At 36.7% G+C, this 26,547-nt stretch overlaps 1 protein-coding gene across 1 annotated transcript in view; it reads right to left on the bottom strand.

Annotated features, from left to right (window-relative positions):
* The window catches only part of LOC113225243 (MORC family CW-type zinc finger protein 1-like), a 172,227-nt gene that overhangs the window by 115,522 nt on the left and 30,158 nt on the right, over positions 1-26,547 (bottom strand). Inside the window, exon 9 of the mRNA XM_026456778.1 lies at positions 6,293-6,418. Coding sequence (XP_026312563.1) covers positions 6,293-6,418 — 126 coding nt within the window. The remainder of the gene's footprint in view (positions 1-6,292; positions 6,419-26,547) is intronic.

Here is a 26,547-nt window from a genome sequence, read left to right as displayed (position 1 = left end):
ATAAATCATAGTGCTATGCAATATATTTAACAATGACAAAGTCTCCAAGATATAACTGTAAGAGAAAATAACAAGTTGTATATAATTTTATGTTTAAAAAAATCTGTGGCCGGGCGCGGTGGCTCAAGCCTGTAATCCCAGCACTTTGGGAGGCCGAGATGGGCGGATCATGAAGTCAGGAGTTCGAGACCATCCTGGCTAACACGGTGAAACCCCGTCTCTACTAAAAAATACAAAAAGCTAGCCGGGCGAGGTGGCGGGCGCCTGTAGTCCCAGCTACTCAGGAGGCTGAGGCAGGAGAATGGCGTAAACCTGGGAGGCGGAGCTTGCAGTAAGCTGAGATCCGGCCACTGCACTCCAGCCAGGGCGACAGAGCGAGACTCCGTCTCAAAAAAAAAAAAAAAAAAATCTGTATGTGCATGCATGCATGTGCACATATACGAAACTGTGTAGAAAACAATCTGGAAAGATACTTATTAAACTTCTAACAGAGATTCCCCTTTGGGGAACATTACAGATTGCTATAGCACAGAATGAATGACAAGTGGTAAAAAGGGCTTTTGGTTATTCGATTTGTTCCCCCGTATCTAATTCTGTATTGTATACATTTTTATTAATTTTACTACTTTTATGAGGAAAATAGAACCCTTCTCCATCAAGAGAAATAAAAATATGAAGAAACACTAAGTACCTTTCAAGGCTTTGTGCTGAAGAAGTATGGAACATAACTTAATACAGCATTTTGGGTGACTGGCTTGATCAGAACAACTTGCAGAAATTTAAACTTTCATTTGACTTTAATTTTCACACTTAAAACATTTGTTCAAAATACTCTGGCCAATATCAAATACAGTATTTTAAAATTTAAGTTGAAAAAAACAGACTTCAAGTAAAGAAAACTACAGTTCTGAACTTTTATTAACACAGAAAAAAATTAGCCCCCAGTTGTAAATCATAACTACATTGTAGTATTCAATCATAATTCTTTCTTTTAAGAGTTTACCTGGTTTAATTATATTGTAAAAATAATTCTAATCCTTAATTATTCTTTACAACATGTAATTAGGCAGGATCAATAATTTTCTGGTTCATATAATATCGATAGGTAGAGATGTGGATGTCCAATAGACCTCCCAAATTTAGTATGTCCACTATGATATGAAGAGAAGTCCATCCACCATTCCTCCTAACCTCTACATGTGCACCTTCCCTATCATTCCCAAGATTTTGTTCAGGATAAAAATTTAGAAGGCCTTCTGGACTCCTCAATTTCTCTCCACTCCATATCCAATTCATTGGCAAGACTTGTTGGCTCTATCTTCACAACGCATCTGTAATCCAGACACTTTTCATCCCTTCCACCATTACCACCTGAGCTCAAGCTCATTTCTCTCCTAGAATACAGTAATAGTATCTATCCTACCTCAACTTCCCTCCTTTCTTCTTGTCCCATGAAATCAGTTCTCTACTCAACAGCTAGAATAATCTTTTAAAAACGTAGATCAAGTAATGCCACTCCTCTGCTCAAGTTATTCCATTCTCAATACAGCCACCTCTTCGTGTCATGTTGCTTCAGGCCTTACCTGATCTGACCAATCTACTTCAATCTGTTTTCTGTGTTCTAGCTAGACTAGCCTTTGATTGCTGTCTTTGCACTTACTGTCCCCTTCTTCTGGAACCATCTTCCTACAAAATTATTGCATAACTCACTGTGCTACCCACCATCCAAGATGTCTCCTGTGTTTTTTTTTTCCTCCTGGTATTAATGCCTATGTGTGGTGCCCCCACCGCAACACTAAATCTAGGCTGACCTGTGGCATGGCAAAAGTGATGGTCTGTCACTTTTAAAGATGGGTTCTAAAAGGTTGCAAATTCTACTTTGTTCTCTTGAATTGCTCACTCTGATAGAAGTCAACGATTATGTCATGAAAATACTCAGGTGGACCTGTGCAATGGACCTTTGTTAAGAGGAACCAACTTGCCCCAAAAGACATACACACTTACATGTTTATTGCCACATTATTCACAATGGCAAAGACATGGAATCAATCTAGGTGCCCATCAATGCTGGACTGGATTTTTTAAAAAGTGGTACATATACACTACAGCATACTACACAGCCATAAAAAAAGAATAAAATCATGTCCTTTGCAGTGACATAAATGCAGTGGAGACCATAATCTTAAGTGAATTAACACAGAAACAGTAAAACAAGTACCTCATAATCTCATTTATAAGTGGGAGCTAAACACTGAGCACACATGGACATAAGCATGGGAACAAAAGACACTGGGGAATACAAGACGGGGGAGGAGGGAGGCAGGGATGGGGGTATGGGTAGAAATCATCCATTTTGGGTATCATGCTCATTAGCTGGGTGACAGGATCCATACCCCAAACCTCAGCATCACACAATATACCCATGTAATAAACCTGCACATGCACCTCCTGTATCTAAGATAAAAGTTGAAATTTTAAAAAAAAGAATTACCTGATATTATATCATCCATTTTAATTTACATGGTGTCTTTCTTCCCCCACTAGAATATAAGCTCCATGAGGGCAGGAATTTTCTCTTTTTTGCTTTTTTTTTTTTTCTGAGATGGAGTTTCACTCAGTCGTCTAGGCTGGAGTGTAGTGGTGTGATGTCAGCTCACTGCAACCACTGCCTCCTGGGTTCAAGCGATTCTCCTGCCTCAGCCTCCAGAGTAGCTGGGATTACAGGTGCAAGCTACCATGCTCGGCTAAATTTTTGTATTTTTAGCAGAGATGGGATTTCACCTTCTTGGCGAGGCTGGTCTCGAACTCCTGACCTCAGGTGATCCCCACCTGCCTCGGCTTCCCAAAGTGCTGGGATTACAGGTGTGAGCCACCATGCCCAGCCCAGGAATTTTCTCTTTTTGCTTTTGCAAAATGTCCAATGCCTACAAGAGAGCCTTGCACATAGTGGTCATTCTATCCACTTGCTCTTACGCATTTGTATAATAACAACTACTACTGGTTTACAAACATTTCAGAAACCTTACTGTTTTTATGTTTAACATAAAACACTGTTTTATTTTAGTCTTCATAATAACCTCAGTGGCAGAGGAATTCCCAATTCACAGTGGAGGAGAGTAAGACTCAAGTAATTGCCAAAGGTCTACAACTAGTAAATGACAAAACCTAAATTCATATCCAGGTTTGGCTAATCCAAATTTTGCTTCCAACTATTATACTGTAATAAAAGATTAAATAATTCAGTACTGTAAAAATTCAAAAATGGACACATAACATGCATGGTATACAAAAGAATCACTGTTCAAAAATTACTAGTCTGATGGGTGGGTGGGGTGTTAGGGTATGGAAAGCATCCCTAAATACTGAATTCTGTTTCAGAAGTATAGTGTTGCAGAGTATTCAACAACAGAACATAGCGTTAATGTCCCTGAATAACTTAAAAAGGACCATGAGATTCCTCTGAATGCAGGGTAACACCCATCCCAACTCGTTTGGGCTCCTTTCAGCATCATGGGTCTATGGTTAAGCAATGTTAATGAAGAATGTTTGTTGCCTACGATCAAGTAACATAACCATATAATAATTTGTCTTTATTATATAAACAATATTTAAGACTCCAAGAATTATAGACTTTTAAAATGTTTAAGAGACCTGAGAAATCACCTAGAAATTTTTTCCAAAGTAATAATTTCTTCCATGATCTAGACTCCTCCAGAGACAAATTTGCACTCATCTTGGGTGGGAGTCCGTTCCGTTGCAATACACTCGAATGGGAAGCAGCCATCACTTGATATAAGTAAGTTAGGTAGATTACACTCAATTTACTAAAATTCCCTCAGAAAATAGAGACAAATCCACATTTTCCATGGGCTAAAACTATTTTTTACCCAAACTCACCGAGAGAAATTTAATTTGAAAAGATTGGCTATATTGATTGATTCAGGAGACACTTGGCGCTCCCCAGAAGAATAAGACTGATGAAAAGGAAACACTGCTTTGATATTTATTAGGAAATGAATGCACTGATTTATAGGGAAAGTCTCAGGATTGGAATATTTTATTTTCAAAAGATGATGGGCAGTATAATTAGAAATCAAAAGTAAAGCTTTTGCAAAATTCATTGGTGTGTGCTCAGGGAGTACGATGCAGAGATCTATAATTTTAGTATTAATATCTTTAGGAGTGACTGCAAGGCCCCTCTCAGGACAGCTACTGCATTTTCATGCAAATAAGACAAGATGACAAATGTAGACATATTATAAAGAGTTAATGTGGTATAGGAGAAGCAGCATTGAATTTGGATTGTTAAAGAATTTAGAGCCAGAAGATTTGAGTTCTTCTCTAGTTTTAACATTTCCTTATCTCTAAAATGATGATGATAACCTAACACACAGTCTTACTGCAGAAATCAAATGAAATAGTTCAGGTAAAAAGGCACATATATAGGCAGTGTACACAACTTAAATGTTTCTCCCAATAGATATCAAGGTCCTCAAAACAAGAATTAATTTTATCTTTTTTCCATTTTTCCACAAGTTATTGGGGTACAGGTGGTGTTTGGTTACATGAGGAAGTTCTTTAGTGGTAATCTGTGAGATCCTTGTGCATCCGTCACTCAAGCAGTATACACTGCACAATATGTTGTCTTTTATTCCTTGGCCCCCTCCTATTCTTCCCCCCCCCCCAAGTCCCCATAGTCCACTGTATCATTCTTATGCCTTTGCATCCTCATAGCTTAGCTCCCACATATAGGTGAGAACATACGATATCTGACTTTCCATTACTGAGTTACTTCACTTAGAATAATAGTCTCCACTCTCATCCAGGTCATTGCAAATGCTGTCAATTCATTCCTTTTTATTGCTGAGTAGCATTCCATTGTATATATATACCACAGTTTCTTTATCCACTTGCTGACTGATGGACATTTGGGTTGGTTCCATGATTTTGCCATTGTGAATTGTGGTGCTATAAACATGCATGTGCAAGTATCTTTTTCAAATAGCTTCTTTTCCTCTAATCTCAGACTCACAGACAAATCTGATAAATGTTTGGCACGTAAATGAAAGACTACCCAGAAACCACAATAAGAAAATGACCATTGTGATGGCATGCATAGTTGGATAAAATGGATTTTATAATATGTAAATATAAACTTAAAGGCCGGGCCTAGTGGATGGCCAGGCATGGTGGCTCATGCCTGCAATCCCAGTACTTTGGGAGGCCAAGGCAGGCGGATCACTTGAGGTTAGGAGTTCGAGACCAGCCTGGTCAACATGGTGAAACCTCAACCCTACTACAAATACAAAAATTAGATAGGTGTGGTGGTGCACGCCTGTAATCCCAGCCACTCAGGAGGCTAAGACAGGAGAATCACATGAACCGGGGAGGCAGAGGTTGCAGTGAACCAAGATTGCGCTACTGTACTCCAGCTTGGGTGACGAGAGAGACTCTGTCTCAAAACAACAACAACAAAACCTTGAAAACATTTATGTTAAAGTAAAAAAACATATAAAATATAAATCAACCAGATACATATTTATAAATATATTCATTCTCTATGTATAATATAAGCATGTACATATATGGTTTAATAGTTCAAATGTATTGTGTAAACAGAAGATATATGTGAACTGCGATCATTTAGTGGAACTAATTGTTGTCAAAGCACCTAAAATTCACTGAAGTAAAAAACAAATTTCTTTTTTTTTTTTTTTTTTTTTTTTTTTGAGACGGAGTCTTGCTCTGTCGCCCGGGGTTGGAGTGCAGTGGCCGGATCTCAGCTCACTGCAAGCTCTGCCTCCCGGGTTTACGCCATTCTCCTGCCTCAGCCTCCGGAGTAGCTGGGACTACAGGCGCCCGCCACCTCGCCCAGCTAGTTTTTTTTTTTGTATTTTTAGTAGAGACGGGGTTTCACCATATTAGCCAGGATGGTCTCGATCTCCTGACCGCCAGGATGGTCTCGATCTCCTGACCTCGTGATCCGCCCGTCTCGGCCTCCCAAAGTGCTGGGATTACAGGCTTGAGCCACCGCGCCCGGCCAAAAAAAACAAATTTCTACTCGGGGTGATGATCTAACTTAGCATGCTCACTGCAGTGTGCTTCTATTACTGCCAAATATTTGTTCACATCCAATTACTCTTTAGCAAACCTTCCCGGATGTGGTTTAAATTTTGTTTATAATGTAAAAATCTTACTATCAAAGTCAATGTCCTCACTTTGACAACTTTAGGGAGCACATCGATTTTATAAATAAAAACTCCGCGCAGATAACTGAAGAAAGATGAGTTACCTGGGTCTGTAGAGGCAATAGCAAAGATGTTTAGTCGTAACTCTCTTGGCTTGAATGAATATTCTCATCCATGGGTTAAAATATAGAACAGATGTGTAGGCTCTGAATGACCACCTGGCTGGGAAACTGAAATAGAAAATACAAAATGTCACAATACAGAGGACACAACAACTACATCTCTTCGAGAAGAAATAACATCAGACTATCAGGTTATTATTGTTACTACAAGAAGCTTCAGGAACTTTTCTTCTAAAACTAATGACACCACAAACACCAGCAAATCTCACAACACTCACTTCATTAAGGAGGCCTCTAAACACAGGCCCAACACAAGTAATCTACACTTTGGTTAGAACGGAACTTTTGTTGGCAACCAACTGACTCTAAGAAGGCTTATATCAGCAATCTAAAATACACCTTCCATTAAAGTTGTTGACTTAGGAGAACAAAGTCAAGTCAAATAAACAAAACAATCCCTTGTTCAAACATAACAAAAAGAATCCAGGCTCACATGAATAAAAAGCATTTCCATCAAGTCCTTATAAACAGAGAAATATAGTAAAAATGTTTCATTTGCTTTTAAAATTATGATCAAGAAACATAAAATTTCATTCCATAAGAGCAATAAGTATTAAAATAAGTATTTATGGCCAGTTGAGGGGAAGCATCGGACCACATGATAATGAAAAAGGAGAAAAGAGAAAAATAAAGGATGGGAAGGCAATAAAATGGAAGCAAAACCAATGTAAATAGCCTATGAAGAAAACTACCCTTGTAAAGCTGCATTTTGGGAAATTACCATGTCATTGTATACTTATAACTCCAGGGAACTTCTATATTAAAGTCCATTTATGAACTGTAAATCCTCTCCAATAAGATAGGAAATAAAGATCTACAACAAGCCCAGCCATGCTGAAGAAGCGATGCTCTTTACCACTCGGTCACAGAAAAGGCCACTCTACAAGGTCAAACGGAAAGCAGAGAGCTGTAAACCCATCATTTTTACACTTGTACCTCAGTCCAGAATAAGACAAAGATGATGGGAAAAAAATGTAAGGCCTGTCTAAGGGGGAACTACTCAACAGGTCAACACTATTGCCAGTAACTCAGTAAGACAGGCAGAGCTCCAAGAAATTTTCAAAAATGAAGATGAAGCCATAAGAAATTCAAGAATTGCCTGGTTGGTTTTAAGTTCCTTCAGGCAGGATCTGAAGCTCATTAAAAAGTCAGGAATTTATTTTAATTGTTCCAAAGGAAATTCTCTGAAATAAATCTCGAGCAGAATTTTCTCAGTATAAATTACATATTAGTATCTAGTCCATCATTCTTATTCCCTAAATATTAATACTAATGTATTTTTTAATGTAACAAAATAGGCTGTCTGTATTTGGGTGTTGCACTACAAATACAACAATGTGGTTGCTTTTAGTATACCCGGAACTCCACAAATAAGTATGTCCTCACCTGATAAAAGAAACAGAAAGAAGTCACCTTGGGACCCTTGCCATTATTTAAATCCTTTCTGGATCTCCTGATTTTAAATTGCTCTTAGAACTGGTAGCTCTTTCTTTTGACTCTCTTCAAAACTGATACATCTTTATCATTTGAAGGTAAAAGTCAAAAGTAATTCAGAGACAACTTTGAGAATTTGAGAAATACGGTGAGAGATACAACCAGCTAAACAAATTTTGGCTAAAAAATATATATATATACACACATATATATACACACACGAATGTGCTATGAGGATGCAAAGGCATAAGAATGATACAGTGGACTTTGGGGACTTGTCGGGGGGAAGAGTGGGAGGGGGCCAAGAAATAAAAGACAACATATTGTGCGGTGTATACTGCTTGAGAGATGGATGCACCAGGATCTCACAAATTACTACTAAAGAACTTCCTCATGTAACCAAACACCACCTGTACCCCAATAACTTATGGAAAAATAGAAAAAAGATAAGATTAATTCTTGTTTTGAGGACCTTGATATCTATTGGGAGAAACATTTAAGGTGTGTACACTGCCTATATATGTGCCTTTTTACCTGAACTATTTCATTTGATTTCTGCAGTAAGACTGTGTGTTAGGTTATCATCATTTTAGAGATAAGGAAATGTTAAAACTAGAAAAGAACACTAATCCTTCTACCTTTAAATAGCCTAATTTATTCACTCATTCAGTAACTAGTTATAGGTAAATATTCATAGCATGCATGTTGGGGATCCTCAAAGTCTCCCCTATGTTAGGAAATTCATTGGAAGGACTCACGGGCCTTAGCACACGATTGTACTCATGGCTTCGACTTACCACAGTACTGTAGTGAAGACACACAGTGGCTCACAAGGGAAAAAAATAGGTGGAGTCTGGAGTAATCTATCTGCTAGCTTTCCTACATCCTCTTCTCCTTATGAAAGTTCACACAGAGCATACTTTTCTCCCAGCTATGAAAATGCAGCAACATGTGTATGTTTCCATCTAGGAAAGCTTATTAGAGACTTAGCATCCAAGGTTTTTATCAGGAAGCTAGCCACACAGGCACCTTCAGCCTAGCATGTAGCAAAGTTCCAGAGTACCAGAAGGAAAGGAGGTTTGCATATAAGCCATATGGTTTGCACAGTCTAGCACAGCAAGCCACTGTTATCAGCTAGGATAGGTTTTATGTCATTGGAGGAAACTGTTTACCAGGCAAGTTCCCAAAAGTTGGGGCCACAGACCAATTTTACAAGCAAGCCTTTCTAAGAGTAGACACCTGCTATGTTAACCTTTTTTTCTCACATGCCTACTTTTGGAAGTTCCTGTTTATTTGTGACAAATAGAAGGCTACTACCTCTTATTTACGGTGTCTTTGATAAAAAGAGACAAAGAGGGCTAAATATAAAAGATGTAAGTGAAATGGACCACTCCATTATACATGTCAAACTTTTTTATATGATGCATAAGATCCTTCACGGTCTGACCCCCACTTAATTCTCCAGCCTCATCTCTTGTCTTCAATCTGTCCATTCAGGACCATTCTCAGTTCTCCAGCCATGTAATCATGCTTTCTTACCCAAGGCTGGCATGTTCAGTTCTTCAGCCACTCTTGCTGGGTGCACCCCTTTTCACCCTGCGGTATACAACCTGAAATTGCACTTCCTTTCAAAGCCTTCCCTCAGCCCTGAGAGAGGTCAAGTGCTCTCCTTTGTGCTCCCCTTCCTTCTGTACTTCCCCTGTCAAAGAACCTGCCACTCAGCACTGTCATCCTCTGTCTGTGCATCTGCATCCCTAACTGGCTGTGAACTCCATGCAGCTAGCGCACTCATCAATAAAAATATGTTGAATAAATGACAATCATTCAAGACTTCCCTGGCTTAATTTGGAATAAACAACAGAGGGTTCCTTATGTAAGAAGGATATTTTAATGAAGGATTATCCTCAATGGCAATACTACCAGTCTTTACAGACAAAGCCATCCACTTAGGAAAGGGAGATAAAAATATGCTAAATAGTCAGGGTATCTTCAGAAGATGAAAGGAAAAAATACTATTATTCCACACTCACCAGGAACTGTTTCCATGATGTATTCTTCAAGAGTTTTTCTTCCTGTTTCCTCCTAAATACCTTTCTTTCCTCCTAAATACCTTCCTTTCTCTCCTTACACTTTGCCAGAAGTGTTCACATCTCTGTCTCTCTCTCATTTTCTATGTGACTGGCTATGATAAGAAACTGAAGAAAAGAAGAGACAGAAAAAAACCCTACAACACACACACACACACACAAACACACACACCCCAGTCATAGGACAGATGTGGGGAAAGAGGACAGTGTTTCAAGGCAGAACCTGGCTTCATAGTCTGTGGATATAATAGGAGGGCATGGAGAAGAATCGATGCTTTTGTCCCCTGCTCAGCACTGGGAATTTTTAACAGTCTCTAATTTAGCCCCTACCTGTGGCTGTGCTCTCTGTGTGGCCTCTTTCTTCTCCCAATCTGTCCACAGTATTCTGCTGCTGTTTCAAATGCTGCTCCATGTGCCATGTATCATGGGTGGATCAGTGTGTTGCAGTCATCAAACTGTGTTAAGGGCAGTGAAGGAGCCAGAAAGTAATGTTCTGTGGCCAAGCCCACATTTCCTTATCTGCTGATTGAGACTCTCTGTGGCTGGAGTCTGGAAATGTGAGGTTTTTAAAGCTACCCAGGTGATTCCTTTGACTCTGCCAGGTTTGGACACCACTGCCTAGCTGACCTAGTGGACACAGTGGTATGTAAGGCAGGTTGCCACAATGAGGGGAAGAGAACAGTCTCTCACAGGTGTTTGGACCTAGATACCAGCTGAGAAATACAACCCCTACATTATCCACAGTGGGCACACAGACAACAGACCCCCATCTAGCCCAACAACTGGGCTACTTTTATAAGGTCCTGGGTTGAGAAAATGCCTCTAACCTGCAGACTAAATTAGGTTCCTTTTGCCATATCTCAGAAGTGCCATATTTTTATTCATGAAAATATTACATAACCAAAATTGTTTTCTAAATTACTCAAGTTCTTAAAAATCTCTGAAGACATTTTGAAGTTGAAATTAACAGGGTTTGTATTATCTTGAAAATAAACAAGCGCATAAAGATTTTTAACTAGTTTAAATTCTGAACTCTGAAGGGGGTAACCAAATTTAATATTAGGGTAGCTTATACCTATGAGAAACGTCAACTCGAAGAGGTAATTTTTTTAAAAAAGTTACAAGCTACACAAAGTAATGAAAGTGCTTCTTTTGTGACAACCACGGTATGGCAAGCAGCACATTAGAACAATTTGAAGCTATAACTTTTGATGTGTTCCTGGGCAGCTCAGTTAAGACATAAAAAGTAGAGACATTATGGAATGCTGCCCAATGACTGTCAATTTAGAAACATGCTGGCAACGTGGCACCTAATTTTAAAACATTACCTAGCACAAAATTTCAACTGCATTACTCTGTATTATATCATCACTCTCAGAGCTGTTTTTTGGATGGGTTTTCCTAGCTGCCTGAGATCGATCCTAAGCCATGGCGGATTTCAGGGATGTGGCAAGCCTCTTTGATGACAGCCAATTGCATGGCATGCCTTTTTCACTAGGGGCTGTGCTTTTTTCTAGTTTCTTACAAAGTTGAGTGATTAATATTTATAATGTTTTGAAGATAGTTAAGTCACTGAAAGTAACATGAGCATACAGAAATAATATGCAAAGGAGACAGGGTGAAATGGACACATGGTACTGACCTCCAAAAAGGGAATCAAGAAAGATGATATAAGGTGTGATCTAGCCTTCACAGTTTGGAACCTGAAAGAGATTTCAAAGGTAACAGAAGTACTTTACAAAATATTTTAAATTCCCTCTCTCACCCTAATGAAGCTCTCCAATGATCTTCAAGGATGAAGGACAATGGAACTGATACTGAAAGTCCAAACACCTTACAATGAAAGCATTTATCATGTCCCTAGAAAATTATCTAGACATTGACATTCAAATCAATTTACTTGAATTTAATTCATTTTTTATTTGCTATGTACCAGACACTGAGTTACTTTCCACAGCATGATAGTAAGCTAGAAAGAAGTGTTGTAGGAAAAAGTAGAAGGAGGGGAATTGTGGAGATTACTAAAATATACAGAGATTTTCCATGTGCCTGGTACTGTGCCTGTTCTATTTAAACAGCTTCCATGTGAAGTAGATGATGTTATAGCCTTATTTTATAGATGGGAACACAGAAGTTCGGAGACTGAAGATAACTTGTCACTAGAATTAAAGCTTTCCCAACAGAACTCAAAGTCACTCAATGGCATATCAACCTACAGTTCTAGTCTTTTCAATTTGCTCCTACAGAACTGAATTCAAAGATCTGATGTCCATGTTTTCTAGTTCTATACATACCTCACTGTACAATATAAGTCATATGGCAGTAGAGAACCAATATCTCCTAGCCATTTAGTTAAACCTAATGTCTCTGATGATAGATCATGCCATTATGTAAAAGAATATCATTTTGGAAAAATAAAGACATTTACAGAATCAGGCTAGTAGACTAGGAATATATATATTTCTCCTGCTAAAATTCAAGGAAGACTATTAACAGTGTGAAGAATAAGAAAACTATATGACTCAAAGACAGACACACAATGGGAATTATTAAAAGTTAAGAGAAAATCTTTGCCCATGCCTACATCCTGAATGGCATTGCCTAGGTTTTCCTCTAAAGTTTTTATGGTTTTAGGTCTTACGTTTAAGTCTTTAATCCATCTTAATTTTTGTATAAGGTGTAAGGAAGGGGTTGAGTTTCAGTTTTCTGCATATGGCTAGTCAGTTCTCCCAACACCATTTATTAAATATGGAATCCTTTCCCCAATGCTTGTTTTTGTGAGGTTTGTCGAAGATCAGATGGTTGTAGATGTGTGACATTATTTCTGAGGCCTCTGTTCTGTTCCATTGGTCTATATATCTGTTTCAGTACTAGTACCATGATGTTTTGGTTACTGAAGCCTTGTAGTATAGTTTGAAGTCAGGTAGCATGATGCCTCCATTGTTCTTTTTACTTAGGATTGTTTTGGCTATATGGGCTCTTTTTTTGGTTCCATATGGAGTTAAAGTAGTTTTTTCTAATTCTGTGAAGAAAGTCAATGGTAGCTTGATGGGGATTAGCATTGAATCTATAAGTTACATTGGGCTGTATGGCCATTTTCACAATATTGATTCTTCCTATCCATGAGCATGGAATGAAAACACCAAAAGCAACGACAACAAAAACCAAAATTGACAAATGGGATCTAATTAAACTAAAGAGTTTCTGCACAGCATAAGAAACTATCATTAGAGTGAACAGGCAACCTACAGAGTGGGAGAAAATTTTTGCAATCTATCCATCTGACAAAGGGCTAATATCCAGAATCTACAAGGAACTTAACAAATTTACAAGAAAATAAAACAATCCCATCAAAAAGTGGGCAAAAGATATGAACAGACACTTCTCAAAAAAAGACATTTATGTGGCCAAAAAACATGAAAAAAAAAGCTCATCATCACTGGTCATTAGAGAAATGCACATGAAAACCACAGAGAGATACCATCTCACGCCAGTTAGAATGGCAATCGTTAAAAAGTCAGGAAACAACAGATACTGGGGAAGATGGGGAGAAATAGGAACACTTTTACACTGTTGGTGAGAGTGTAAATTAGTTCAACCATTGTGGAAGACAGTGTGGCAATTCCTCATGAATCTAGAACCAGAAATACCATTTGACCCAGCAATCTCATTACTGGGTATACACTCAAAGGATTATAAATTATACTACTATAAAGACACACGTACACATATGTTTATTGCAGCACTATTCACAATAGCAAAGACTTGGAACAAACCCAAATGCCTATCGATGATAGACTGGATAAAGAAAATGTGGCACATATACACCATGGAATGCTATGCAGCCATAAGAAAGGATGAGCTCATGTCCTTTGCAGGGACATGGATGAAGCTGGAAACCATCATCCTCAGCAAACTAACACAGGAACAGAAAATCAAATACCACATGTTCTCACTCATAAGTGGGAGTTGACAATGAGAACACATGGACACAGGGAGGGGAACATCACACACCAGGGCCTGGCCGGGGGTTGGTGATTAGGGGAGGGATAGCATTAGGAGAAATACCTAATGTAGATGATGGGTTGATGGGTGCAGCAAAACAACATGGCACGTGTATACCTATGTAACAAACCCGCACGTTCTGCACATGTATCCCAGAACTTAAAATATTTAAAAAAAAAAAAAGGTAAGAGAAAATCCTGAACGTTCTCCAGAGGAAAAAAATAAGTAATTTACAACAATTTGGTAATCACATTTCTATCAGACTTCTGATCAACAACGTGTATTCAAGAAGTCGAAGAAGCAAATGGTTCTAAGGGAAACTATTTTTGAACCAAGTTTCCATAACCATTTAAACAAATATTGAAGTGGAGGGGAAAAATAAACACACTTGTAGAGATACAAAGCTTCTAACAGATTCTTAAAGAATCATTTCGGGATATAATAAAGCAAATTAACTAATAAATCCACGAAAGAAGATATAGGATGGAAGATATAGTAGTAAACAAACAAACAAAAAACAGATCTTATAATTTAGTCTAAATAATTGTTCACGTCTGCTGTAATAAAAATGTGTAATTAAAATTCTACATAAAATAATTTTAAAAGGTGGAACTGAGAAGGAACAAAGATAAATGCATACTAAGACCACACCTTATTTGTGAAATGAAATACATACTAATTAACTCTACAGTTTGATAATAAAAATCATAAGTTTAGACATGTTTATTAAAAATGTAAATGTAATCCACTGAAAGTATATAATGGAGCAACTAATTTGCAAATCATTAGAATAGAAAAAAAAAAACTTTTCTTCTTGGGGAAAAAAACACAACTCAATTATTATCAAAAGGGGGGAGAGAAAAAATGAAGCAGAACAAAATAAATTAAAAAATAAGAAAGCTCAAATAACAATAAAAGAAGTAAGGCAAATACAAAGTATAAGCAGGCAGAGTAAGTCCAACCATAGCAGATGTCACAGTAAGTGTGAATTAGCTAAAAGATAGAAGCAGTTAGAACAAGCAAAAATATATAGTTATATGCTGTTTGTAAGAGACAAATCAAAATCAAAATATCACTGCTGGAAATAAAGTGGTGACAAAATACAGAGTAGGAAAATGTTAACCAAAAAATTCAAGTATAGAGAGATTAATATTAGACAAAAAAGAAACAAAGTAGGGGAAATAACAGACACAGACAGGCAGTATGTATTAGTAAGAACTTCACTTAAGATGACACATAAGTCACAATCTAATGACTCAGAAAAATAGATAGCAAAAACTGGTAGAAATACAAAATATATGTACATAGCAATAAATATTGTAGAAGATTCTAACATACTGCTCTCAGAAACCGAGCAATGAAGAAGAAAAACAGGCACAGAAGACTTGAATACTTAATTAAAATATTTATGTAAATGAAATGGATACAGTTCTGTCCCTATCAGAGATTCACTTTTAAAAAAATATTTAAGACATAAGGCCATAAGAAATCTCAACAGATTTCAAAGAGCAGATATCATAATACAAGCTAGATTCTCTGACCACCATACAATTAGAGCAGCAATAAAAAGATATCTGACTCCTCTCTCCAAAAAGCAAACCTATGCACTAGTAGATTTTTAAAAACATTTTTGAAAAGCAACTCTTGGATAAGAGGAAATTAAAATAAAATTATAAGCTATTTAGAAATAAACAACAGTAAGAATTCTACATTTTGAAACCTGTAGAATATAGTTATATAATGCAGAGGAGAAATAAGAACCTTATTGTTTAGATTAGAAAATGAAATTTAAAGTCAATGAATAAAACATATACCTCAAGGAAGTAGAAAAAGAAAAATAAATCCAAAAAGGATATAAAAAAATAAGGAAATGTAAAACAAAAGTAATCCCAGTGGACTTACTTTTAAAAATCCAAACTTGTTTTATTTTTAACTTGACTGAAATAAATTTCTTTGGCTAAGAAAGAGAGAAGGCAGATATAAGAAAGAAAAGTGAACAAAATCTATGAGAGGAAAACATAAATTTTATAAAAACTCCATGTTAACAAACTGGAAAATATAAATAAAATGAACGTTTTTATAAGAAATTATAAATGACAAATTTAAGCCCCAAAATTCCAAAATTTGAATAGAATAACAGTCCTAGCACCATTAAAAAGTAATAAAAGAAATAAATAAGGCAACAAGATTTTCAAGGAAGTTCTAAAAGATCTATGGGCAGACAAAAGACTCTATATAAACTCTTCCAAATCATAGAAATGGGGGAAGAAATTCCAACTTACTCTATGAGGCTACCAAAATTTATATACCAATCAATACTAAAAAAGGAAATGCTAACAAAAGCACAGTTATAGCCAGTCTCATGTACGAACATAAAAGCAAAAAATTTAAAGGATCAACAAAATAAACACAGTCATGTAAAAGAATAATACATCATGATCTTGTTGGGTTTATCTGAGGAATGCAAAGATCACTCAACATCATAAACTCTATTATAATAAAACACTACTTTAAAGGAGAAAAACAAAACTAAATCACTTCAACAGATGTCAAAAAGTATTAAAATTGAAACCTGTAGAATACAGCTATCACGCAGAAAAGAATAAGAATCACATTTCCTCACGCAAAAAATAAATAAAATAAAATGTACTCTATACACTGAAAACACATTTCTCAATTTCAAAAAAGCCATTGATTAAAAAGAATAGTAAAATATCACATATAATAGTCAAACATAAAAGAATGCCATTAAGACAAAAAACAAAGCAAAGAAGCATACCTGTTACCATTTCTATTTAACTAGCCAACTAAATTAAGAAAAAAGAAAAAGTATGAGTAGTAGAAGACAAAATCACAAAGCTGTCCTTATTTGTAGATGATAAGACTATACAGAAAATTTACTGAAAACTATTAGAATAAAAGAGTTCAGTAAGTGGTCAGATACAAAATCAATAGACAAACATCAATGGTTTTTAACAAATGAATAATTAGAAAAGCAATGGAGGAAAAAAATCTTATATGAATACCAAGAAGAGTCACAAAATACCCAAAAATATATCTAACAAGAAATATACTAGAGCTACGTGAAGAAGTAATAACAGTTAACAATCATTGAGTACATATTATGTGCCAGGTAGTGTCCTAAGCACTTTTCATGTCATAAATCACTTAATCTTCTCAATAACCTTTGGATATAATACCATCATTTTTATCATCACTATTTTCAGATAAATAAACTGAGGTCCTGTGAGGCTAAATTCCTTTCCCATACCATGTATTAGTCCGTTTTCATACTGCTGATAAAGACATACCTGAGACTGGGCAATTTACAAAAGAAAGAGGTTTAATTGGACTTACAGCTCCACATGGCTGGGGAAACCTCACAATCACGGCAGAAGGCAAGGAGGAGCAAGTCACGTCTTACATGGATGGCAGCGGGCAAAGAGAGAGAGAGTTTATGCAGGCGAATTCCTCTTTTTAAAACCGTCAGATCTCATGGGACTTACTCACTACCACAAGAACACCACAGGAAAGACTTGCCCCCATGATTCAATTACCTCCCACCAGGTTCCTCCCCACAACATATGGGATTTCAAGATGAGATCTGGGTGGGGACACAGCCAAACTATATCACCATAATAATACAGCTTATAGAACTATAAACTGAACAAAGACAGTCCTTCAAAGTCTTGTTTTTAATTACTATGATATACTATGATGTTATAAAGCTCCACTCAACTATATAAAAGAAAGATTGGAATAAGAACCAACATATAAGTGTGTCAGTTCTCTCCCATTTAATTATAAATTCAAGGAACTACCAATCAAAATCCCAAGAGCATTTTTATAATAAAACTTGAAAAGCTAACTTTTTAAATTCAGGTAAAAAAAAAGTATTTGCAAGAATAGCAAATAATGATTTTTAAAAGAACAGTGAAAAAAAGGCTTGGTATTTGCCCTTCTAAATAATAAAACACATTATAAAGGCTGTAGCAATTAAGTTCTAATGGGGCAGGAAGTGAAAAATATATCAATGAAGGGGAAGAGTTCATCCAGAAACAGAACCATTTATGATAAAAATTTAGTTTATAGTATTGATTTATTTCACATAAGTGGAAAAGGCTGAACTGCTTCATAAATATAGATTTGTTAGAAAAATATTAAATTAATCCTTCACCCTCTATGTACACATACTTTGCGCCATATTCAAAAACAATCAAGATAGATTAAAAGACTATACAAAAATAAACTAAGATTCTTAGAGTAAATTAAGAGAATACATTTAAATCACAGTTACAGAAAGCATTTTTGAGTAGAAAATTACAAAATAAGAAAAACGTAAAGAAAAATGTTGACAGATATGAGCTCAAAAAAATTGAAAAATTTTATAAGGCAAATAACAATGCTAAAAGCCAAGCTGAGAGACTTCTGCTTCCAAAATGGTGGTGTAGAAGTAGAAGCAAGCTAGCTTCACATTCTCCACAACAGAAAACCAAAAACAAATATATAGTGCCAAAATTAACACCAGCAATACCACAGAACTCAAATATCAGGATGGGCAAGTTCCCAGAGCATAGAGAAATGAAAAAATTCTTAGCAGATGGTACAAGAATAAAACTTTTTTCTTTTTTTTTGAGACAGAGTCTCACTCTGTTTCCCAGGCTGGAGTGCAGTGGCACGGTATTGGCTCACTGTAACCTCTGCCTCCCAGGTTCAAGTGATTCTCCCACCTCAGCCTCTGAATAGCTAGGACTACAGGAACGTGCCACCACGCCTGGCTAATTTTTGTATTTTTAGTAGAGACAGGGTTTCAGTATGTTCGCCAAGCTGGTCTCGAACTCCTGACCTTCTGATCTGCCCGCCTCAGCCTCCCAAAGTGCTGGGATTACAGGCATGAGCCACTGCACCTGGCCAAGAATTGAACTTTCATACCCATGACGATCTTTCCCCTAATCTGCCCATCTTCTAATATGCAGAAAATTTCCTCCTGACTCACAGTTTCTACACCAGAAAAAGTGAGAGCAAGGTGGACAACCAGCTGCCCCACTATTCTGGGCTCCCCAGCAGGAGATCTGTCCCTGCTGCAATCCACTAGAAGCCTCACAAGTGCCTGAAGGGAGAAACGTCCTTGAGGACAGCAGGAAACTACCATCCTTAGCCCTGGAAAACTGTGCTAGGTAACTCAGACAAATCATGTGGCCGTTCAGCAGCATCAAACTGCAGGAAGTATGTTCCACAGGGCTCTTGGGCACAAAACCCCCGTCAACCTTCCTACACAGATGGGAAATCCCCCTTAGTACCTTCCCTACTTAGGACAGGGCAGTGTTCTGATGATTTACTAGAGCCAAGGCCAATCTGGGTTATAGCACCACCTAGTGCCGAAAAGAAGGCAGCAACCTAGGAGAACAATTTAAAAAAAAAAAAAAAAACAGGTAAACTATGAATAATCTTCAAGCAAATATACCCAATGAAAACAAAACAAAACAAAAACCAGACAGAGAAGACTGGGAGATGTCATTAATCCTTCAGTGCAAAGACACAAATGTACATGCACAAGAAACAACAGCAAACAGAAAAGCAGGACCTGCCCAAACAAAGCAAGGAAGCAGTGACTGACCCTAACGAAAAAGCAATATGTGAGCTCTCGGATAAGGAACTAAAAATAATAGTTTTAAGGAAACTCAGTGATCTCCAAAGTAACATTAAAAAGTAATTCAGGAATTAATCAAAGAAATTTAACAAAGAGATTGAAATAACTTAAAAATCAAACAAATATTGAAACTGAGAAATATATTTACTGAATTAAAAAATTCATTCAAGGCTCTGAACAACAGAATAGATCAAGTGGAGGAAATAATCTGTGACCTCAAAGATTGGTTATTTGAAAATACACAGAGGAGCAAAAAGTAAAAAAAAAAATGAAAGAAACAAAGATTGCCTACAAGATACAGAAAATTACCTCAAAAGACCAATCTAAGAATTATTGGTGTTCAAGAGGGAATAAAGCAATAGCAAGGGGTAGAAAGCTTATTCAAAGAAATAATAACAGAAAATTTTCCCAAATTTGAGAAAGAGATAAATATCCAGGTTTGGAAGCTCAGAGAACACCAAACAGATCCAACCCAAATAAGACTACCCGAAGGCATACAAGAATCAAACTCTCAACAGTCAAAGACAAAGAGAGAATCCTAAAAGCAGCAAGAGGAAAGAAGTAAGTAACATGTAAAGGAGCTCCAATTTGTCTAGCAATATAATTTTCAGTTGAAACCATACTGGCCAGTAGACAGTGAAACAATATTTCCAAAGTGCTAAGAAACAAATGCTGCTATTCAAGAATACTACAGCCAGCAAAGCTATCCTTCAAATATAAAAGACAGATAAAGGTATTTCCTAGACAGACAAAAGCTGAAAGAATTCATCACCACCAGACCCATCTTGACAAGAAATGCTAAAGGTATTTTTTCAATCTGAAAAAAACAAAATACTAAGGTAATGTGGGGAAAAGAAAGAGAGATCAGCCTGTTACTGTGTCTATATAGAAAGAAGTAGACATAAGAGACTCCATTTTGTTCTGTATTTGAGATGCTGTTAATCTGTGACCCTATCCCCAACCTTGTCCTTGCAAGAGACATGTGCTGTGGTGACTCAAGGCTTAATGGATTTTGGGCTGTGCAGGATGTGCTTTGTTAAACAAGTGCCTAAAGGCTGCTTGCTGGTTAAAGGTCATCACCATTCTCTTAATCTCAAGTAAGAGAAAAGCATTTGTCTCCTGCCTGTCCCCGGGCAAGGAACATCTCGGTGTGAGACCCGATTGTATGCTCTGTTTACTGAGATAGGAGAAAACCACCTTATAAGGTGGGACTTGCTGGCGGGACTTGCTGGAGCAATGCTGCTAAGAGGTTTGTGGAGATGTTTACATATGCATATCAAGGCACAGCATTTTCCTTTGAACTTATTCATGTCACAGAGATCTTTATCCATATGTCTTCCTGCTAATTTTCTCCCTTCGATGATCCTATTGTCCTGCCACTCCCTTATCTTTAAGATGGTAAAGATAATTATCAATAAATACTAAGGGAACTCAGAGAACGGTGCCGGCGTGGGTCCTCTGTATGCTGAGCTCTGGTCCCCTGGGCCCACTTTTTCTTTCTCTATACTTTGTCTCTGTGTCTCACTTCTTTTCTCAAGTCTCTCGTTCCACCTAACGAGAAACGCCCACAGGTGTGGAGGGGCAGGCCACCCCTTCAAGGTAAAATAAAAATCTTTTCAAGATACAAGATCCACTGGTAAAATTAACTACATGAACAAACCCAGAATACTATAATTGTGGTGCACAATCTACTCATTATGCTAGTATGAAACCCAAAGACAAATCTATCAAAAACAATAATATCTACAGCAACCTGTTAAGAGACAGTAACATAGGGCTGGGCGCGGTGGCTCACGCCTGTAATCCCAGGACTATGGGAGGCCGAGGTGGGCAGATCACGAGGTCAGCAGTTCAAGAACAGCCTGGCCAACATGGTGAAACCTTATCTCTACCAAAAATACAAAACATTAGCCGGGCATGGTGGCGTGCACCTGTAGTCCCAGCTACTTGGGAAACTGAGGCAGGAGAATTGTTTGAACCCAAGAGGCAGAGGTTGCAGTAAGCCAAGATGGCACCACTGCACTCCAGCCTGGGTGACAGAGTGCGACTCTGTCTCAAAACCAAAAAAAAGAGAGATAGTAATATAAAAATATGTAAATTGAGACAACTAAAAGTCAAAATGTGGGGGTGATCAAATTAAAGTTTAGAGGGTTTTTTTTTCATTTTTTTCTTTTTTTGTTTGTTTCTATTCTTTGTGATCTAAGTTGTCATCTCTTTATAATAACTTGTTACATCTCTAAGATGTTTTTGGTAAGCCTTATGGTGACCACAGTGCAAAAATGTATTATAGACACACTGACAATAAGAAGTAACAAACTAAAACATACAACCAGAAAAAAAATAAGCCACAAAGGAAGACAGTAAGAAAGCAAGTGAGGGGTTATAAAACAACCATGAAATGAGCAACAAAATCACAGTGGTAAGCCCTTACTTATAACAATAACACTAAATGTAAATAGACTCAATTATGCAATTAAAAGTCAGAGAGGAGCTAAATGGATTAAAAAAACAAGACCCAACTTATGCTGCCTATAAGAAATTTACTTTATCTATAAAGACAAATAGATTCGGAGTGAAGGGATGGCAAAAGATATTTCATGCAAGTAGAAATGAGAAAAGCAAGAGCAGAAACGTCGGATAAAACAGTCAAAGGCCGTAAAAAGACACAAAGAAGGTCACTATCTAATGATAAGGGAGTCAATTCAGCAAGAGAATATAACAATTATATATATCTGTGCACCCAACACTGGAGCACCCAAAAATATAAAGCAAACTCTAATAGATTCAAAGGAAGAGATAGACTGAAATACAATAATACTAGGGGACTCCAAAACCCCACTCTCAGTTATGGAGAGATCATCCAGACAGAAAATCAACAAGAAATCTCAGAGTTAAACTATATGGTAGATCAAACAGGTCTAAATGACATTTACACAACATTTCACCCAACAGCTGCAGAATACACACTGTTTTCATCAGCACGTGGAACATTCTTCAGAACAGACCACATCTTAGGCCACAAAACAAGTCTCAGCAAATTCAAAAAAGTAGAAACCAGCCAGGTGCAGTGGCTCACGCCTGTAACCTCAGCATGGGAGGCCAAGATGGGTGGATCACCTGAGTTCGGGAGTTCGAGACCAGCCCGACCAACATGGAGAAACCCTGTCTCTACTAAAAATACAAAATAAGCTAGGCATGGTGGCACATGCCTGTAATCCCAGCTACTCAGGAGGCTGAGGCAGGTGAATCGCTTGAACCGAGGAGGCAGAGGTTGTGGTGAGCCAAGACTGTGGAATTGCGCTCTAGCCTGGGCAACAAGAACGAAATCCATCTCAAAAAGAAAAAAAGAAAAAAAAAGTAAATAACATATCAAGTATTTTTTCTGACCACAGTGGAATAAAACTAGGAATCAATAACAAGAGAAACCATATAAACTACACAAATACATGAAAATTAAGCAACATGCTCCAGAATGATTAACGGGTCAATGTAGAAATTCAGAAGGAAATTTGAAAATCTCCTGAAACAAATGAAAAAGGAAGTACAATATACCAAAATCTATGGGATGTAACAAAAGCAGTGCCAAGAGGGAAGTTTATAGCATTAAATACCTACATCAAAATGTTGAAAGCCATCAAATAAATAACCTAATGTTATTTATAACCTCAAGGAACTAGAAAAGCAAGAACAAATCAAACCCAAAATTACAAGAAAAGAAATAATGATCAGAGCATCAGAGCACTGACTAGTCTTTTAAACAAGAAAAAATGATGAAAGCATAAATAAATAAAACTGAGACCAAAAAAAACCACAGATCAACAAAATGAAAAGTTGCTTTTTGAAAAGATAAAAAACATTTGAAAAACCTTTAGCAAAACTAAGAAAAAGAGAAGACGCAAATAAATCAAACTGACAATGAAAAAGAAGACTTACGAACTGAGACCATAAGAAACACAAAGAATCATTAGAGATGATTATGAACAACTATGTACCAACAAATTGAAAAACCTAAAAGAAATGGATAAATTCCTGGACACATGCAACTTACCAAGACTGAACCAGGAAGAAACAGAAAATATTAACCGACCAATAATGATAAACAAGATTGAAGCTGTTAATAAAAAGGTGCCCATCAAAGAAAATCCCAGGACCTGATGTCTTCACTGCTGAATTGTACCAAACATTTAAAGAAAAACTAATACCAATTCTACTCAAACTCTTCAAAAAAACTGAAGAGGAAGGAATTCTTTCAAACTCATTCCACAAGGCCAGCATTGCTCTGATACCAAAACCAGAAAAATACAACCAAAAAGGAAAACTACAGGCCAATATCACCGATGAACACAGATGTAAAAATCCTTAACAAAATACAAGCAAATTGATTTCAACAACACATTAAAAGGATTATTCACCTTTATCAAACGAGATTCATCCCAGGAGTGGAAGGATGGTTGAACATATGCAAATAAATAAACATGATACATCACATTAACAGAATCAAGGACAAAAACCATAGGATCGTTTCAATTGATGATGAAAAATAATTGATAAAATTCGACATCCCTTTATGATAAAAACCCTTAACAAACTGTAAAGAAATAATATACCTCAAAATAATAAAAACCATGTAAGATAAACACATAGTTAACATTATACTGAATAAGAAGAAATTGAAAGCCTTTCCTCTAAGATCCAAAATAAGATAGGGATGGCCACTGTCCCCACTTTTATTCCTAATACTGGAAGTCCTGGCCATAGCAATTAGGCAAGAGAAAGAAATATGGGGCAATCAAATCAGAAAGAAAGAAGTCAAATTAGTCTTGTTTGAGAATGACATGATCTTATATTTAGAAAAAACTAAAGATACCACCAGCAAACTGTTAGAATTGATCAATGAATTCAGCAAAGTGGCAGAATACAAAAGATGCATACAATTAGCAGCATTTCTATATGCCACCAGCAAACAATCTGAAAAAGAAATCAAAAAAAGCAATCCCATTTATAACAGCTACAAAGAATATAAAATACCTAGAAGTCAACTTAACCAAAGAAGTGAAAGATCTATACAAAGAAAATTATAAAATACTGATGAAAGAAATTGAAGAGAATGCAAAACATAATGGAAAGATATTCCTCACTCATGAATTGGAAGAATTAATATTGTTGAATATTAAATACCACCCAAAGCAATTTACAGATTCAATACAGTATCAAAATACCAGTGGTATTCTTCACAGAAATAGAAAAAAATCTTAAAATTTATATGGAACCACAGAAGACACTGAATAGCCAAAGCAATCCTGAGCAAAAAGAACAAAGAACATCACACTACGTGACTCCAAAATATACATACTACAAAGTTACAGTAACTAAATCAGCATGGTACTGGCATAAAAACAGACACAGAACAATGGAACAGAAGAAGACAGAACCCGATATAAATCCATGCATTTATAGCCAACTCATTTTTGACAAAGGCATCAAAAATACACAAAGGGGAAAGGACAATTTCTTCAACAAATGGTGCTGAATGCACATAGGCAGAAGAATGAAATTAGACCCCTATCTCTCACCATATACAAACATCAAATCAAATGGATTAAAGACTTAAATGTAAGACCTAAAACTATGAAACTACTAGAAAGCCAGTTAGAAAACACTGGGGAAACTCTCCAGGAAATTAATCTGGGCAAAGGGGTGTGTGTGGGGTGGGGGGGGGTGTGTATGTGTGTGTGTGTGTGTGTGTGTGTGTGTAAGACCTCAAAAGCAAAAGTAATTAAAATAGACAAATGGCATTACATCAAGCTAAAAAGTTTCTGCAAAGCAAAGAAGACCATCAACAAAGTGATGAGACAACCCACAGAATAGGAGAAAATATTTGCAAACTATCCATCTGACAGAGGATTAATATCCAGAATATATAAGAAGCTCAAAAAACTCAATGGCAAAATACCAAATAATCTAATTTTAAAATGGGCAGAAGATCTGAGTAAACATTTCTCAAAACATAACATACAAATGCCAAAGGTATATGGAAAAATGCTCAACATCACTAATCATCAGAGAAATGTAAACCAAAACCACAATGAGATATCATCTTGCCCCAATTAAAATGGCTTTTCTCAAAAAGACAGGGAATAACGAATACTAGTGAGGATGTGGAGAAAGGGGAACCCTCGGATGCTGTTGGTAGGAATGTAAATCAGTACAGCCATTTTGGAGAATAGTATGGAGGCTCCTCAAAAAACTAAAAATAGAACTACTATATGATCCAGCAATTCCATTACTGGAAAGAAACTGAACCTATCAAAGATATATCTGTATTCCCTTGTTTATTGCAGCACTATTCACAATACACAAAATATGGAATCATCCTAAGTGCCATAGTGGACGAATGCATAAAGAAATGTTGTACATATACACAACAGAACACTATTCAGCCATAAGAAAGTATGAAATCCTGTCATTGTAGCAACATGGATTGAACTGGAGGTCATTATGTTAAGTGAAATAAGCCAAGCACAGAATGACTAATATAACATGTTCTCACTCATGTGTAGGAGCTAAAAAAGTGGATCTCATTAAGATGGAGAGTAGACTGGTAGTTACCAGAGGCAAGGTAATAGGGTGGGGATGAAGACAGGTTGATTTAATGGGATGAAATATACAGTTAAACAGAAGAAATAAGACCTACTGTTCAACAGATCAATAGTGTAACTGTAGTTAACAATCATCTATGGTACATTTCAAAATAGCTAGAAGAGAATAATTAGAAGGTTTGTAGCATAAAGAAAAGAAATATTTAAGGGGATGAATATCCCAATTACCTCTATTTTAACTTTACAAATTATACAAATATATCATGTACCCTGAAAATATGTACATCTATAATCTACCAATATACTTTTTAAAAGTTTTTTTAAGTCGAGTTGATGGAGAAAGAAGGAGGTGTGTGTAATTCATAAAGGATAATATAGGGGATATTTGTGGTGATGCACTGG

Source organism: Piliocolobus tephrosceles, unplaced genomic scaffold (genome assembly GCF_002776525.5).
Source record: "Piliocolobus tephrosceles isolate RC106 unplaced genomic scaffold, ASM277652v3 unscaffolded_19, whole genome shotgun sequence".
Lineage (NCBI taxonomy): Eukaryota > Metazoa > Chordata > Mammalia > Primates > Cercopithecidae > Piliocolobus > Piliocolobus tephrosceles.
The sequence above is the reverse complement of the archived record's forward strand: the minus strand, read 5'-3'. Positions and strand labels throughout refer to the sequence as shown.